We start from the raw sequence: 13,432 nt of genomic DNA on the forward strand, positions 1-13,432 counted from the left end.
GAAATAGTATTATCAGTAAAAATACAGAACCTATATAAGCAGTTCAAGAATTACAATAAGCATACATTTTAGAAAAAATGTTAGTTGTGGTATATGTACCTAGATAACTCCTTTTCTTCGAGGTCCATAGGGTCCACAGGGATACCATGGGGATATTTTTGTTGGAGAGGTCCAGGCACCAAACAGTTAAAGCTTCAGCTCCCAGGATGCCTCGGGTCCTCCATATATACCTCGCCCCTAACCATAGGCCTTCAGTTTAGTTAACAAGCCTCAAGGCAGGAGAAGGAAGAGCAATCGTATACCAGAAACACACTTGCACAAAATGAGTGAATCTGTGACCGAAAGAAAAAATTACCCATGCAGCCAAGTGCGTCAGGGTGGGTGCCCTGTGGACCCTATGAACCTAGAAGAAAAGGAGTTATTTAGGGAAGTCTACCATAACTCAAATTTTCTTCTTCAGGGTCCATATGGATCCACAGGGATACCATGGGGATGTCCTAAAGCACTTCCCCTAGGGTGGTTGCCGCTCGTGAGCCGAAAGAACTAGTCACCCAAAGGAAGCATCCAGAGAGGCAAAAGTATCAAAGGCATAGAACCTAAGAAAAGTGTGGACAGAACACCACGTGGCTGCCTTACACAATTGTTCAGCAGAGGCACCACGACTAATTGCCCACGATGGCCCTACAGACCGAGTAGAATGTGCTGTCACCGTGCTTGGGACAGGGAGATCAGTCTGTGTGTGTACACCTGAGAGATAGTCAAGCGTAGCCATCTTGCCAGATTCTGCTTATTAGCTGGCCATCCTCGTTTGTGAAAACCATATAATACAAAAAGCATCTGATTTTCTAGTTTAGTGTTTGTGCGCTCCACATAGATACGGAGAGCACAAAGTACATTCAGGGAGGCTTCACATACAGAAAGATCTGGAGCCTGAAAAGCTGGAACTACAATTTCTTCATTTTACATGAAAATGGGACACTACCTTAGGAAGGTAACCCTCCTTTGTACGAAGAACAGCTTTATCCTGGTGAAAAATCAAAAATGGAGAGCGACAAGAAAGTGCTGCCAAAGCAGAGACTCTGCTAGCAGAAGAGATAGAAAAAAGAAAGTGTCTTCGCTGTCAACCACTTCAACTGTACAGAATCTAGAGGTTCAAATGGGGGAAGCTTGTAGCCCCTTAAGAACCAAAAACAAATCCCACAGTGCTACTGATGATACAAAAGAAGCCTGAACTCGCAGAACTCCTTGGAAAAAAATTCTAACAGAAACCTGCACTCTCAAAGTGGGCAGGCGGAGACCGCTTTCCAACCCAGCCTGAAGAAAAGCCAATACCCTAGAAATCCTATATACCTTTAGGATCATACTTCCTATAGCAACATCATTGACCAAAAGAATGCCAAACTCTGTAATAGAAGCGCGCAGAGGCAGGCTTCCGTGCCCTAAGCATCGTTTGAATTGCAGAACTAGAAAAACCTTTTACTCTTAGGATGGAAGCTTCAAGAGCCACGCCGTCAAAGCCAGACGAGGTAAGTCTGGATGCCGTCAGGGACCCTGCGTTAGCAGATCCTGCCATAGAGGAAGAGGATACAGACTGTCTATGGACAGATTCTGTATGTCAGTGAGCCAATGACGCCTGGGCCAAGCCGGGGCCATCAGTATTACTGTTCCGCCCCCTGCTTGAATTTCCTGAGAACTCTTGGAACGAGAGAAATCAGAGGAACGAGATACACCAGCTTGAAGTCCCATCTTACTGCCAGTATGTCCACGAAGGCTGCTGATGGGTCTCTGGACCTGGACCCGTACCTGGGGACCTTGTGGTTGTGATGTGATGCCATGAGATCTGTCTCTGGTAGACCCCATTTGTTTACCAAGAGCTGAAACACTCCCTGGATGGAGAGACCACTCTCCGGGGTGTATGTCCTGGCGACTAAGGAAGTCTGCTTCCCAATTGAGTACTCCTGGTATGAATATTGCCAAGATGGCCGGAAGATGAAGTTCTGCCCAAATCAGAACCTTTGTCTCTTCTTTCACGGCTGCGTAACTTCTTGTGCCTCCCTGATGATTGAGGTAGGTCACTGTAGTGGTATTGTCTGACTGAATCTGGACTGGCCTTCCCTGGAGCTGGTCCTGTGCCATGACACGTGCCTTTTACACTGCTCGCAGTTCCAGAATGTTTATTGGCAGATGACTTTCCTGATTTGTCAATCTTCTCTGAAAGACGTGATAACCTGTCACTGACCCCCATCCGCGAAGACTGGCGTCTGTGGTGAGAAGCACCCAATTTGGATCCAGAATGGGCGCCCTTTTGTTCAGATTATCCTTTCTCAGACACCACAGGAGGGAGTGACGAACCTCTGGAGTGAGAACGATCCTCTGTTATTAGATGATACTATCCGTTCCACTTGGAGAGAATCAACTTTTGCAGAGGCCTGGAATGGACCTGAGCATACACCACCATGTAGAGGGTGGATACCATTGATCCCAGGACCTGCATTGATAACAGAATGGATAAATTTCTCTTGTGTAGCAGCTTGCATATTCATAATGACAGCGCCACAATCTTGTCACCATTTGTGCCCGATAGTATATCTGGAAGCGTTGCTGGATTATCTGCTGTGTTGGAGAAAGTGATGATTTCTTCCAACTGATTATCCAGCAGTGCTCTTGTAGGCAGGCTATGGTCAGTTGAAGATGGCTTTATAAAACAACCGGAGTATTTGCCAATATCAGAAGGTAGTCCAGATATGGCAGAATTCTGACTCCCTGACGCCTGAGAGGCCGTCATGACTGCCATTATTTTGGTAAAAACCCGGGGAGCTGTAGATAGGCCAAAGGGTAGAGCCTGAACTTGGTAATGCTGCTGAAGGACAGCAAACCGTAAAAATTGTTCGTGGGATGGTATAATAGGAACATGCAGATATGCATCCTGAATGTCAAGGGAAACCCATGTAATCCCCTGGCTCCATTACCAAAATAATTGACTGGAGAGTTTCCATATGAAACCTGGGTACATGGATAAACTTGTTGAGGGTTTTTAGTATAGGGTGATGAGCCCAATTCGGTTTCTGAACCAGAAAATAGATTGGAATAACCCTGTCCCTGTTGCAACACAGGAACCAGGACTATTACCCCCGTCTGCAGCAGGGACAGAATGGCTTCCTGAGAGGCTAAGGCCTTGACTGCATCTGATGGAGGATCTGTGCAAAAGAACTTCTGGGGAGGATGCCTCCTGAAAGTAACGGCATACCCCTGAGAGACCACTTCTTGGACCCAGGCATCTCTTGTTGTTTAATGCCAATAATCCGCAAACTGAAGAAGTCGGCCTCCACCCTGGGATCCCCCAGGACGAGGCCCCCGCCCCATCAGGCCGAAGGTTTGTTGTCCGTGTTTAGAAGCTGGACTTCTTGGCGGGCCAGACCTCTTAGTTTGTTGCATTGTTGTCTTGTGAAAACTAGTCGATCTAGAGGAAGACTGTTCCTTTGCTCGTCCCTGAGGACAGAAGGATCGAAAAGAAACCTGCCTAGACTTTATAGTCGCCAGACCTGCTGATTTTGAAGCCGCCAGAGTAGCTATAATTTTATCCAACTCTGCTCCAAAAAGTACCTTTCCATAGAAAGGTAAGACTTCCAGCTTTCCAGGATCTTAACCAAAGGGCCATGCGTGCCACTATTGAAGCTGCTGATGCTTTTAGAAGCTAAAATTCCAGCATCTACTGCAGCTCCTCCCAGATAGGAAGGCGCTTCCCTTATGTGGGAGATATGCATCCTCTGTTCTCTATTAGCATCTGGTAATAGTCTTCCAATGCCCCCATCCATTCTTCAACAGCTTTGGCTACAAAGGGTCCAACCATAGCTGGACGAGTAACAGCTCCAGATGATGAAAATATTGCTTTAAGACATGCTTCAATTTTCTTATCTGTGGAATCCCTCAGAGAAGATGCTGACGGAATAGGCATTGTAGCATTTCTGATTAAATGCATTACATGAGCATCCACAGTAGGAGGTACCTCCCGCTTAGTACATACAGCAGCTGGGAAAGAGTACAACGATGTTATTGTTTTATTCACATAAAATAGTTTATCCAGGTTACCCCAAGCCTCATCCATAAGCTCAGTGAGCTGTTCAGCGACAGGAAACTCCGTCTTGACCACCTTTCGGTGGTGATTAAACGTTGGAACCTTCTTACTATATTCATCCTGAATATCTAGGACTGATTTAACTGCTTTCACCAAAGAAGGAACATCCACTGTGGATGGATGGTCCTGCCCCGAGCTAGACCCTGGAGAAGAATTTGCGCATCCTCTGATGATACTTCTGAATCCATATGTTGAGCAGACTGATAAAAAGATAACTTGCGCTTAGGTGCCTTAATAACTACCGGTCTGCTTTCAACATTAGATGGTGCCATACCCTGACTAGAATGGCCATAAACATCTTTCCAGGAAGGATGCATAGGAGGTGAAAACAACATGCTGTGGACATCCCATCCAAGGAGGCATCGTGGGAGCTGCCATACGATCCACAAACTGCTTCATTACCTGGGACAAAGAGGATACCCAAGATAGCTTGTCCAGGGAAAGGTAAACTGGACTGGTGAGGTGGCTCTTTATAACAGACAACACACAAATCATCCTTTACGTACTGAGAGGACACATAGGCCATACATGATTTACATGAAACCAGCACAGGGGGCTCCCCCTCCTGTTTCCCTTTATCTTTATACATGTTCATAAAGGTAATAAATGCAATGCTATGTGACAGCCTTCACAAAATCTCAAATGAATGTGAAGTACTCAAAGAAAAACCTTCATCCCAAAGGATGGAGAGAAAAAATAATTGATAGTTATAATTCACAGACAGAAATAAAAGACAGTGTCAATAGCAGCTAGCAAACGGTCACATACAATGCATATGTAATCTAATTACAATGGACTCTAAATCAATTACACAAACACCAGGAAAGGTGGATATAGAGCCCTGTATACCTTAACCACGGGAGATGTATACACAGAGATTGACCCAAACCCTCCTAAGACCAACAGCTACAGCAGCGCACTGATAGTGGACCGTGAGCGTCTCATATACACGTGGAGGGTAGGTGGAGCAAACCAGACGCGCAAAACCCTTCGTAGGGTCGGGGGACGAGCTGCCAGGGAGCGCCTACCTCCTAAACTGCGTTAACCAGCCGGGTATGCTGGCCTCGTGGCAGCAGAAGCATCTACTGCTGATCCCCGGCGTCAGACGATAAGGCCCAGTGGTGTAGTGAGGACGTGGACAATCCCGGGCCCTGACTGCAGCGGCTTCTGGGCATCTCTGACACCAGGAGCAAGGACTGCTGTGTGCGATTCCCCGTAAGTGAGGAACCACCTTACCAGACATCTCAGTGTGTCTGGTTGCAGTCCGGGTTGCAGCATTACTGCTAGCAAGCTCAGCCGCGACCCGCTGGAATCACCAGCCCAGTTACAGGTGTTGCGGCCCGGCAGAGGTAGATGGAATTGCATTTCTTGCGTCTTAATTCAGATGCTTAGTACTGTCAACCCAAAAACATAAAATAAAACATAACATAAAAGCTTAGGACTGCCTGAGTAGTCCTCTGTTACAAGGGTGCGGCTTGATTCTGCCGCAACAAACAAACAACTGAAGGCCTATGGCTAGGGACAGGGTATATATGGAGGAGGATCCAAGGCATCCTGGGAGCTAAAGCTTTAACTGCTTGGTGCCTGGATCAACCATAATATCCCCGTAGTATCAATGTGGGTACCTATGGACCCTGAAGAAGAAATAAAATGTATTTGTATAGAGTAGATTATAACACAAGAGGGTACTCCATTCAGTGGGGTTGCCTAGTCTTAATTAAATGTACAACACACCTATCACCCATTCTACAATTTTTTATTTTTTTTTTGTAGCCTATGCGGGGAATTCAAATAGGCGCAGGGTTTACCTTCAGCTAAATGAACGTGCCGCCCAATTAAATTAGCTGCAGGAACCCCGCAAGCTAAGCCCAGAACGTGAATTTTTTTCTCGCAGCCTCAGGTGCTGCGAGGAAGAATCAGTATTAAAATGCATACTCTGCATTTAATGCGCTGGGATACCTACATAGCTGGCTGGTGTATGTGTTTTTAAAATGAATATATCTTTGATTTTATTATTTTTATTTTTACATAGAATAAGTAAAATAAGGCTATAATAGTTGAGGTGGCACTTCCACATTCTTTGGTGGTGGTGGGGGGGTTATGTTACTAGGAATACCCATATTGGATCTCTGCTGTCACTAAAATAATCAGATACAGTGTCACTGCTGTGATGTTTATATAGCACCAGATCTAATAATGTTAGTATGTGGGGAGAGTGGTCAGATTATCCCTTCACTGTATGCAACCTACATAAAAAAAAATTATTTTTAAATCATATTAATCAAGCATGAGAAAGTCACATCATACCCCTCACTTTGCAACATCTCTTTCTAGGTGTACCAGACAATGATAGTATATTCAAGAAACCCAGGGAAGTGGTCCATAAAAACACACGTTTACAGAAAGACCCCTTCAGTCAAGCCCTTAGTAAAACTCAGCTCCAGCAGGCAGCGGCCTTAAATGCACAGGTAGGCAGCTCCTCTCCTTTCTGTCCCATGCTGATTGCCTCTTTGCTAGAGAATAATGTACAGTGCAATTGCCTCCAGTAACTAAATAAGTTGTTCTCTTCTGTCTACAGTACAAACAAGGAAAGGTTGGTCCTGACGGAAAGGAACTCATACCACAGGAATCTCCAAAAGTCAATGGATTTGGATTTGTAGCCACTCCATCACCTGCCCCAGGTATATACACAGAGGTTGTGCATTCGTCTGGTTGTTGCAGACTTGTTCAAGTGACATAATACCCACAGTCAGAATATTGTGTTTCATAATATAGTAACCAATATTTCCCATGTTAAAATATCACAGGAGTGGAGGACTCCCCACTAATGACCTGGGGTGAAGTAGAGAGCACTCCCTTTCGTTTGGATGGCTCAGAGACGCCATATTTGGAGAAGGCACCTGGACCATCATTTAAGGTATATACATCTCATCTCTTTGGAATGTCACTCACTTAGTATTCAGATATTGTAGTTCATATTAATGTAGAAATCATATAAGGAAGAAGAGCAATGGTTGTCACTAATACTGCCTTACAATGACAGGTAGGGCCTTTGTGTGTTTGTAAACTGCACCTATTGTAAATGAAAACATGTGCAACACTAATGCTGGCCATACACGCTGCAATTATCGGGACGATCCGCCCGATATCGGCGGATTGCCGCGATAATTGTAGCATGGGGGGGGCGACCGAGGGTTAAATATTACTCGGTCGGGCATGCTGGATTGTCCAGCATGCCTGTCCGATGCGATATTTCCTGGGAAACTGTTGGCCGCATCGGGCAGTGTATGCCCAGCGCAGCCGACAGACAGACATTTCCTGTGTTCCTTCCTACGGAAGGAACAGGGAAATGTCTCCTCCCCTGGGGGCGGAGCGCGGATGTCGGGCTATACACTGTGAGATTTCTCTCACAGTGTATGCAGCGGACATCTGCGGCTGGCAGCCGGCCAGATAAAATGTCTGTCGGTCTGACAGACATTTTATCTGGCAGTGTATGCCCAGCATAAGTGACCTGCCTGATACATGTCCCATTCGCCTGCCCCACAACTACAGTATGGTGTATGCATCACAGGAAATGAGTAACTGTTCCATTTTCGCTAATAAATTAGCTTGATTTGTAAATGTTCACCAGAAGTAGTTAATTTATGCCCTTTTTTTCCCTCATAAAGTCTGTTTATTGTACAGCAAAAAGATTGTACAATGACATAATAAAACAGAAGATCAGTACAAAGAACAATAGTGGTGTCATCAATTATTTTGTGTACAGTGCTCAAAGAAATTGCCGTAACTTTTATAATATATGAAACCACAAACAGAAACAATGAAAGGTTACACGAGAAGCAAAAATGGTTACAAAATTTAAATTCAAGGATTAAGAGAGAAGAAAATAAAACACAAATTCCATAAAATAAATTAAGACTAAATAACATAAAGGAACAAACACAAGTGGAATACATTATCCATAATAGAAATACAATGCAATTTAAGGTCCAGCGCCCTGCCCCTGCACCGAACTTAGAATGGACACTATGTAGGCCATACCAGAGCGAGAGAGCAAGGGTAGAAAGGGAGGAGGGGACATAAGCACGCTGTGCTTAAGCTGGGTGCACACTAAACGATGTGTACCCAGCACAATGTTGTTCGCAGCGGGATCCGGTGGGGGTGCCGGCATCGGCAAGTGCATACACACTTGTTGATAGCGGCAGCATGGCCCCCCACTGCCAATATCGACCGTCGGATCTGGTTGCAGGTCTAATGGGCGATCGCTGATGACTCGCAGGAGTGCGCTTCGTTGGCGACATAGCAGGTACACACTAGACGATGTGCCGGATATGTCTGATCCGCTAGATCGGACGACATATTGTCTGGTGTGTACCCGGCATTCGAGCAAATTCCATATCATGTGATTAATTTCTGCCCTCTTAATATATATTTTCTGCACAATTGTCTGTTTTTGAGCTATTTTATATTTCACTCTCTTTAACACTGACCTTGCTAAAGTGTTTTAAGCTAGTGCTAGAAAGATGTACTGGAATACCTATGTTTATGCCTGGAACCAGGTAACATCACTTTTCACCTTTGCTGCATAACTCTACAGAATACATGACATTGATTGCTGCCAGGAAACCATATTTTATACTATTGGTTGATAGTATTTGTTCTGACATTGTGTATTGTAGATTCTGGAGCCTGGTCGCAGAGAACGTCTAGGTTTAAAGATGGCCAATGAGGCAGCAGCAAAGAACAGGGCAAAGAAGCAAGAAGCTTTAAGGAAAGTGACTGAGAACCTTGCCAGGTGAGTAAAGTGCATTAGTGACAGATTGTGAGGATACACTAGCATTTGTTTTGAATGTCCCTGTGCATCCATTCAGTAATAATTTGTTTTCTTTCACAGTCTGACACCCAAAGCACTAAGTCCATCAATGTCTCCTGCTCTTCAGCGTTTGGTAAACAGGACTTCAAGTAAATACACTGATAAGGCACTGAGAGCCAGCTACACCCCCTCCCCTGCACACACAGGCTTGCATGCCTATAAAACGCCCGGAGGCTCACGTTTGACACCTACTGTTACTCCCACTCCAGGAGCTGCTTCTCAAACTCCTACTGTACCTGATCCCACCTCCATTACTGATAACTTGTTACATTTGCCAAAACGAAGGAAAGCAGCGGACTTCTTCTGAGGAGAGAGGGGCTAGGTTGCCAACAAGCCTGTATATCTACCTGAGAGATCAGGCCAACATGTAATTGTTAGGTGAAACCAGGTGAAGATTGATGGAGCAGGCATTAAACATTACATCTCGTTTTGGAGATTGAAAGCGGAAATGCTAATTTACTAGCAACTACTGTACTTGTGTTAATATACTCTTTTTTTTTTTTTTTTTTAATAATAATAATTTAAACAAATGTCACAATTATACTACATTTTCTGTGGTACACCTTTTTGCATTTTGCAAATTTAATGAAAATGATACAATGGTTTATCAGATGGATTTGTAGTCTTTCCTTTTATAACTGCTTGTGTCAGCTAATTGTTTTCCACTCTTTGCTGAGCAGCTTCACGTTCCATGGATGGGGCAATTTTCCTGCTCAGTGCTTGATATTCTATATAAGATGAAGTTAATTAATACATTTTTTTTTAATTAAAGGGTAGAGATGACTGCTAATAGCAGTTTGATTGCTTACAGGTAATGGGCCAAATGTTATAGGGTGAGAGTTTTCCAGTAAACTCTCACACTTTTTAAACTCTGCCAGCAAGTAATCCGATAACAGGCAAACTCACATGTTTTTAGACTCAAAAAAATTCTCACAATGTAAACTCTCAGCCAGATGTTTTCCCATTTTGGAGATAAAACTTTACCAATGTGAGAGATTACTGCTAAACTCTCACATTATCTAATTCCTCACCCTATTACATTTGGTCCATAGACTTTTCTCATTCACCATGTGCTTGGACAAACCTGCATGTGGATTATTATAATGTTTTCTATTGACAAGTGTTGGCAATGTTAAAATGATATCTATAAAAGCTTTGGAAACAAGCCACCATCTATAAGGTAGCACTTAATTCGTGTTCTTTCCCTGAAATTAATCACTGGACCGCATTGTTTTAGATCAAGGAGAGCAGAGAAAGGGCTATGCAGGAGAAGAGGACAAGGCATTAATGCAATTCTGATGTGATGGGAATGATGAATTTAGTGTGGTATATAACTGGGTGACTGTCTCTTGTCCAATCCGATGTTGTTTTTATTTTATGTTTCTCATCTGGGCATTTTAAACCTGAAGAACAGTTCTATTCCTCCAGTGCTGAAAGCTTTCTGTCCAATTTGCAGTGCAATCCAACATTACGTATTTAGGAGCAGATTCAGTCACAGGAGAGATACCTCCCACCTAATTTATGGTTGTGGACAGCATTTTTTAGTTTGTTTATTTTCTTTAAATATGTTCTTAAAAGTGAAATATTATTGGACTCGAACAACATTTAATTCAACAAAATTTAACATTTTAAGTATATTCACTCACTCCTACTTACTGCCTTTTCTATCTTTCCAAAGATAGATACTCTTCGGGCAGATGTATCACACATTCTAAAGAGGACAAATGGAGAAATTCCCCCTAGCATCCAATCTGCTTCTCGCTATCGTTTATCTAGTACATTCTTGTCTGATTGGTTGCTATAGGTAACTGCTCCATTTAAAAGGTTTGGTACATTTCCCCATTAAGGTCTCCAAATACCTTCATAAATTGAATAGAAATGTACCATCTTTGGGTAGTGGTTTCTGCACTAAGCTATGATACAGTTTGCATGCATCTCTGTAAAGCCGAGTACACACCTTGCTGAATGTTCGACCTATCTAATGATTGGTAAGTGCATATATACTTACAGATCGTTCCCCCAAAACATCATATGTGTTTACTTTTGAATCTGCACGTTTACCCTGTATGTCTTAATAACCACATTGTTCAACATATATACCCCTCTCTCGATCTCTAGATCTCAATCTCTCTCTCGAAATGGGCACTCTAAGGACCACCATTTAGATTAGGATGCCAGGATACAAAAATATAAATGCAGAAAAACGGCACTGCTACACAGGAGCGCTGTTTTTCTGCATTTTTTTTTTCTCTATATTTTGGGCGGGCCACTACTGACTATTGGACGCTGTATTTTTCATATGTGACCTTCACAATAAATGTACTAAACATGAGTGCTGGCTCTTTGTGGCTTTTTTGTTCCAAAGAAAGTGCATATCAATCTATCTAGTGTTTTTGTTCTTTCACCATAACTAGTTGAATTGTAATTATTTTCAAAAGGATAACAAACCATAATAAAAACTGTTGTGATAGCTTTTAACAAATCTTACATTACGTGGTTACGTTATTTTCAATAAGTTACGCTGGTGAGGTCTGACTATTGACTGTTGCTTCTGCTTTGTTTGGTGTGATTGCTTTGTTTATATCGGTGTTGGCCTGCTCTTGCTGCAGGGTTTTTCCTTGGATGTTTGTTACTCCAGTGGCAAGTTGTTCTGCATTATTGGTCGCTTTATCTGCGTTTGCTACTTCTGGCTTTAAAACAGAAGCCGGGCCTGCAGAGCTCACTCCTTTCTTCTGCGCGTTGACATTGTCTGTTTGGGGTTTTGAGGCGACTTGAAGCCAGCTATGGTTCAGAATCTCAGAGATTGTAAGACGGCAGGTAACCTCTGGCTGCAGCAGGCGGTAAATTAAGTCCTTGCAGTCACTTGAAATATGTTTGTCACGTGGGAAATCAATCCGATGCTCCTTCTGTGTGCGTAACATCGTCTTGATGTTGGAATCATCATAAGGCATTGAACCTGAAACCATTATAAAAAGTATTACTCCCAGACTCCAGATATCGTAGAACTTGGGATGATAAGGTATTCCTTGTAAGACCTCAGGAGCTGCATAAGCTGCTGAGCCACAAAATGTCTTACTGAAAACTGTCTTGCCAGCCTCATCAAAGCATAATCTTCTTCCAAAGCCAAAGTCCGATAGCTTAATGTTGAAATCTTTGTCTAAGAGAATGTTCTCACACTTGATATCTCTGTGGACAATATCTAGGTCATGGCAGTATTTTACAGCTAAGGAGAGTTGACTAAACAATTTGCGTGCCACCGCTTCTGGCATTGCTCCTCTGCTCCTGATGAAGTTTAACAAATCCCCTTGGACACCAAGCTCCATTACAATGTAGACTTTCCCTGCTGTAGTCTCAAAGATCTCAAACGTCTTCACAACTGAATGATGGTTCATCACTGGCAGGATCGCAATTTCACGAGGAAGGAACTTCTCTAAAAAATCACGTGGAGCTTTTTTCCGATTGATTATTTTCACAGCAACGTTGCATCTTAGATGGGTTGAGTAGGCTGACTTAACTTTTGCGTATGTTCCTTCACCTAAATGTGTTCCTATTGTGTATCCCTTTTTTTTAAGTATGGCTGAATCATCCATGATTTGATTTGGCTTGAAGTTTAGTAAGTGAAATGCTGTCTGTCTACATGGTGGTGTGAAGTTGTTGTTACTACTTGTGTATGGTCAATACCTCTTTAGAATGTGATGATGTCACTATTCACATTATATCATAATGCTGAATGGATTGTCATCCATGTCTTTGTGAAGTTCTCTTTCTAAGCATGGGATAACATATGCAAAAGTAGATCATTTAGATTTCAAAAATGTATATTTGGATATTTAAGTTTTTTTAAAGGTCCTTTTTCAATATGTATCTTTTTAAGGAACATATTTTTTTTATTCTGATAAATTACATGGGGAAAGACAAACAAAATGAAAATCAAGTGTTTTTCTCAACAGGATTGCTGGACTCCAAAAGGACAGCTAACATCCTATATAGGTTTATAAGAGCACTCCCTATGCGAAACTCAATACTAAATGAATGAAGTGTATCTACTTTCCCTCTGGAGCTCCCCTGCAGGATCTCACAGATGGGAAAATCAGACACACCAAAATCCTTCATACAACTAACTTCAGATTGTAATGCTCCTTACAAAAACAAAGCAATTATCTTCTCTATTGTAATTACAATTGTTAATAATTTCTGCTGTAACTTTCTCTAGTTAGTGGATAGAAGTAATTAAAGGGTTGATCCACTATTGACTGAAGCACAGTTGTGGCTGGTTTTTTCTCCACTGTTTTGTCACCAGCCATGAACACCGGCTCATATAGATCCCAATGAATGCATAGATGACTCCCAGTGTAGATAATAATTCAATGCCATGGGAAGGTTGCAGCTCACAGATAATAGTCACAGACAGGTATTTTTGTATT

General features: G+C 42.7%; 2 protein-coding genes across 2 annotated transcripts in view; one reads left to right on the top strand and one right to left on the bottom strand.

Moving 5' to 3' along the window:
* ESS2 (ess-2 spliceosome associated protein) overlaps positions 1-11,451 on the top strand; it is a 28,355-nt gene extending 16,904 nt beyond the window's left edge. The window contains exons 6-10 of the mRNA XM_088477839.1: positions 6,470-6,603; positions 6,714-6,816; positions 6,943-7,052; positions 8,815-8,930; positions 9,030-11,451. Coding sequence (XP_088333965.1) covers positions 6,470-6,603; positions 6,714-6,816; positions 6,943-7,052; positions 8,815-8,930; positions 9,030-9,315 — 749 coding nt within the window. The 3' untranslated portion in view covers positions 9,316-11,451. The remainder of the gene's footprint in view (positions 1-6,469; positions 6,604-6,713; positions 6,817-6,942; positions 7,053-8,814; positions 8,931-9,029) is intronic.
* A 73-nt stretch (positions 11,452-11,524) lies between these two features.
* Positions 11,525-12,625, bottom strand: LOC148517950 (testis-specific serine/threonine-protein kinase 1-like). The gene has a single exon (XM_088477949.1). The coding sequence runs from the start codon at positions 12,596-12,598 to the stop codon at positions 11,525-11,527; it is 1,074 nt and encodes a 357-aa protein (XP_088334075.1). The 5' UTR covers positions 12,599-12,625.
* Between the last annotated feature and the right edge of the window lie 807 nt (positions 12,626-13,432).

The sequence above is a fragment of the Taudactylus pleione genome, unplaced genomic scaffold (assembly GCF_031769625.1).
Source record: "Taudactylus pleione unplaced genomic scaffold, aTauple2 ptg000205l, whole genome shotgun sequence".
Lineage (NCBI taxonomy): Eukaryota > Metazoa > Chordata > Amphibia > Anura > Myobatrachidae > Taudactylus > Taudactylus pleione.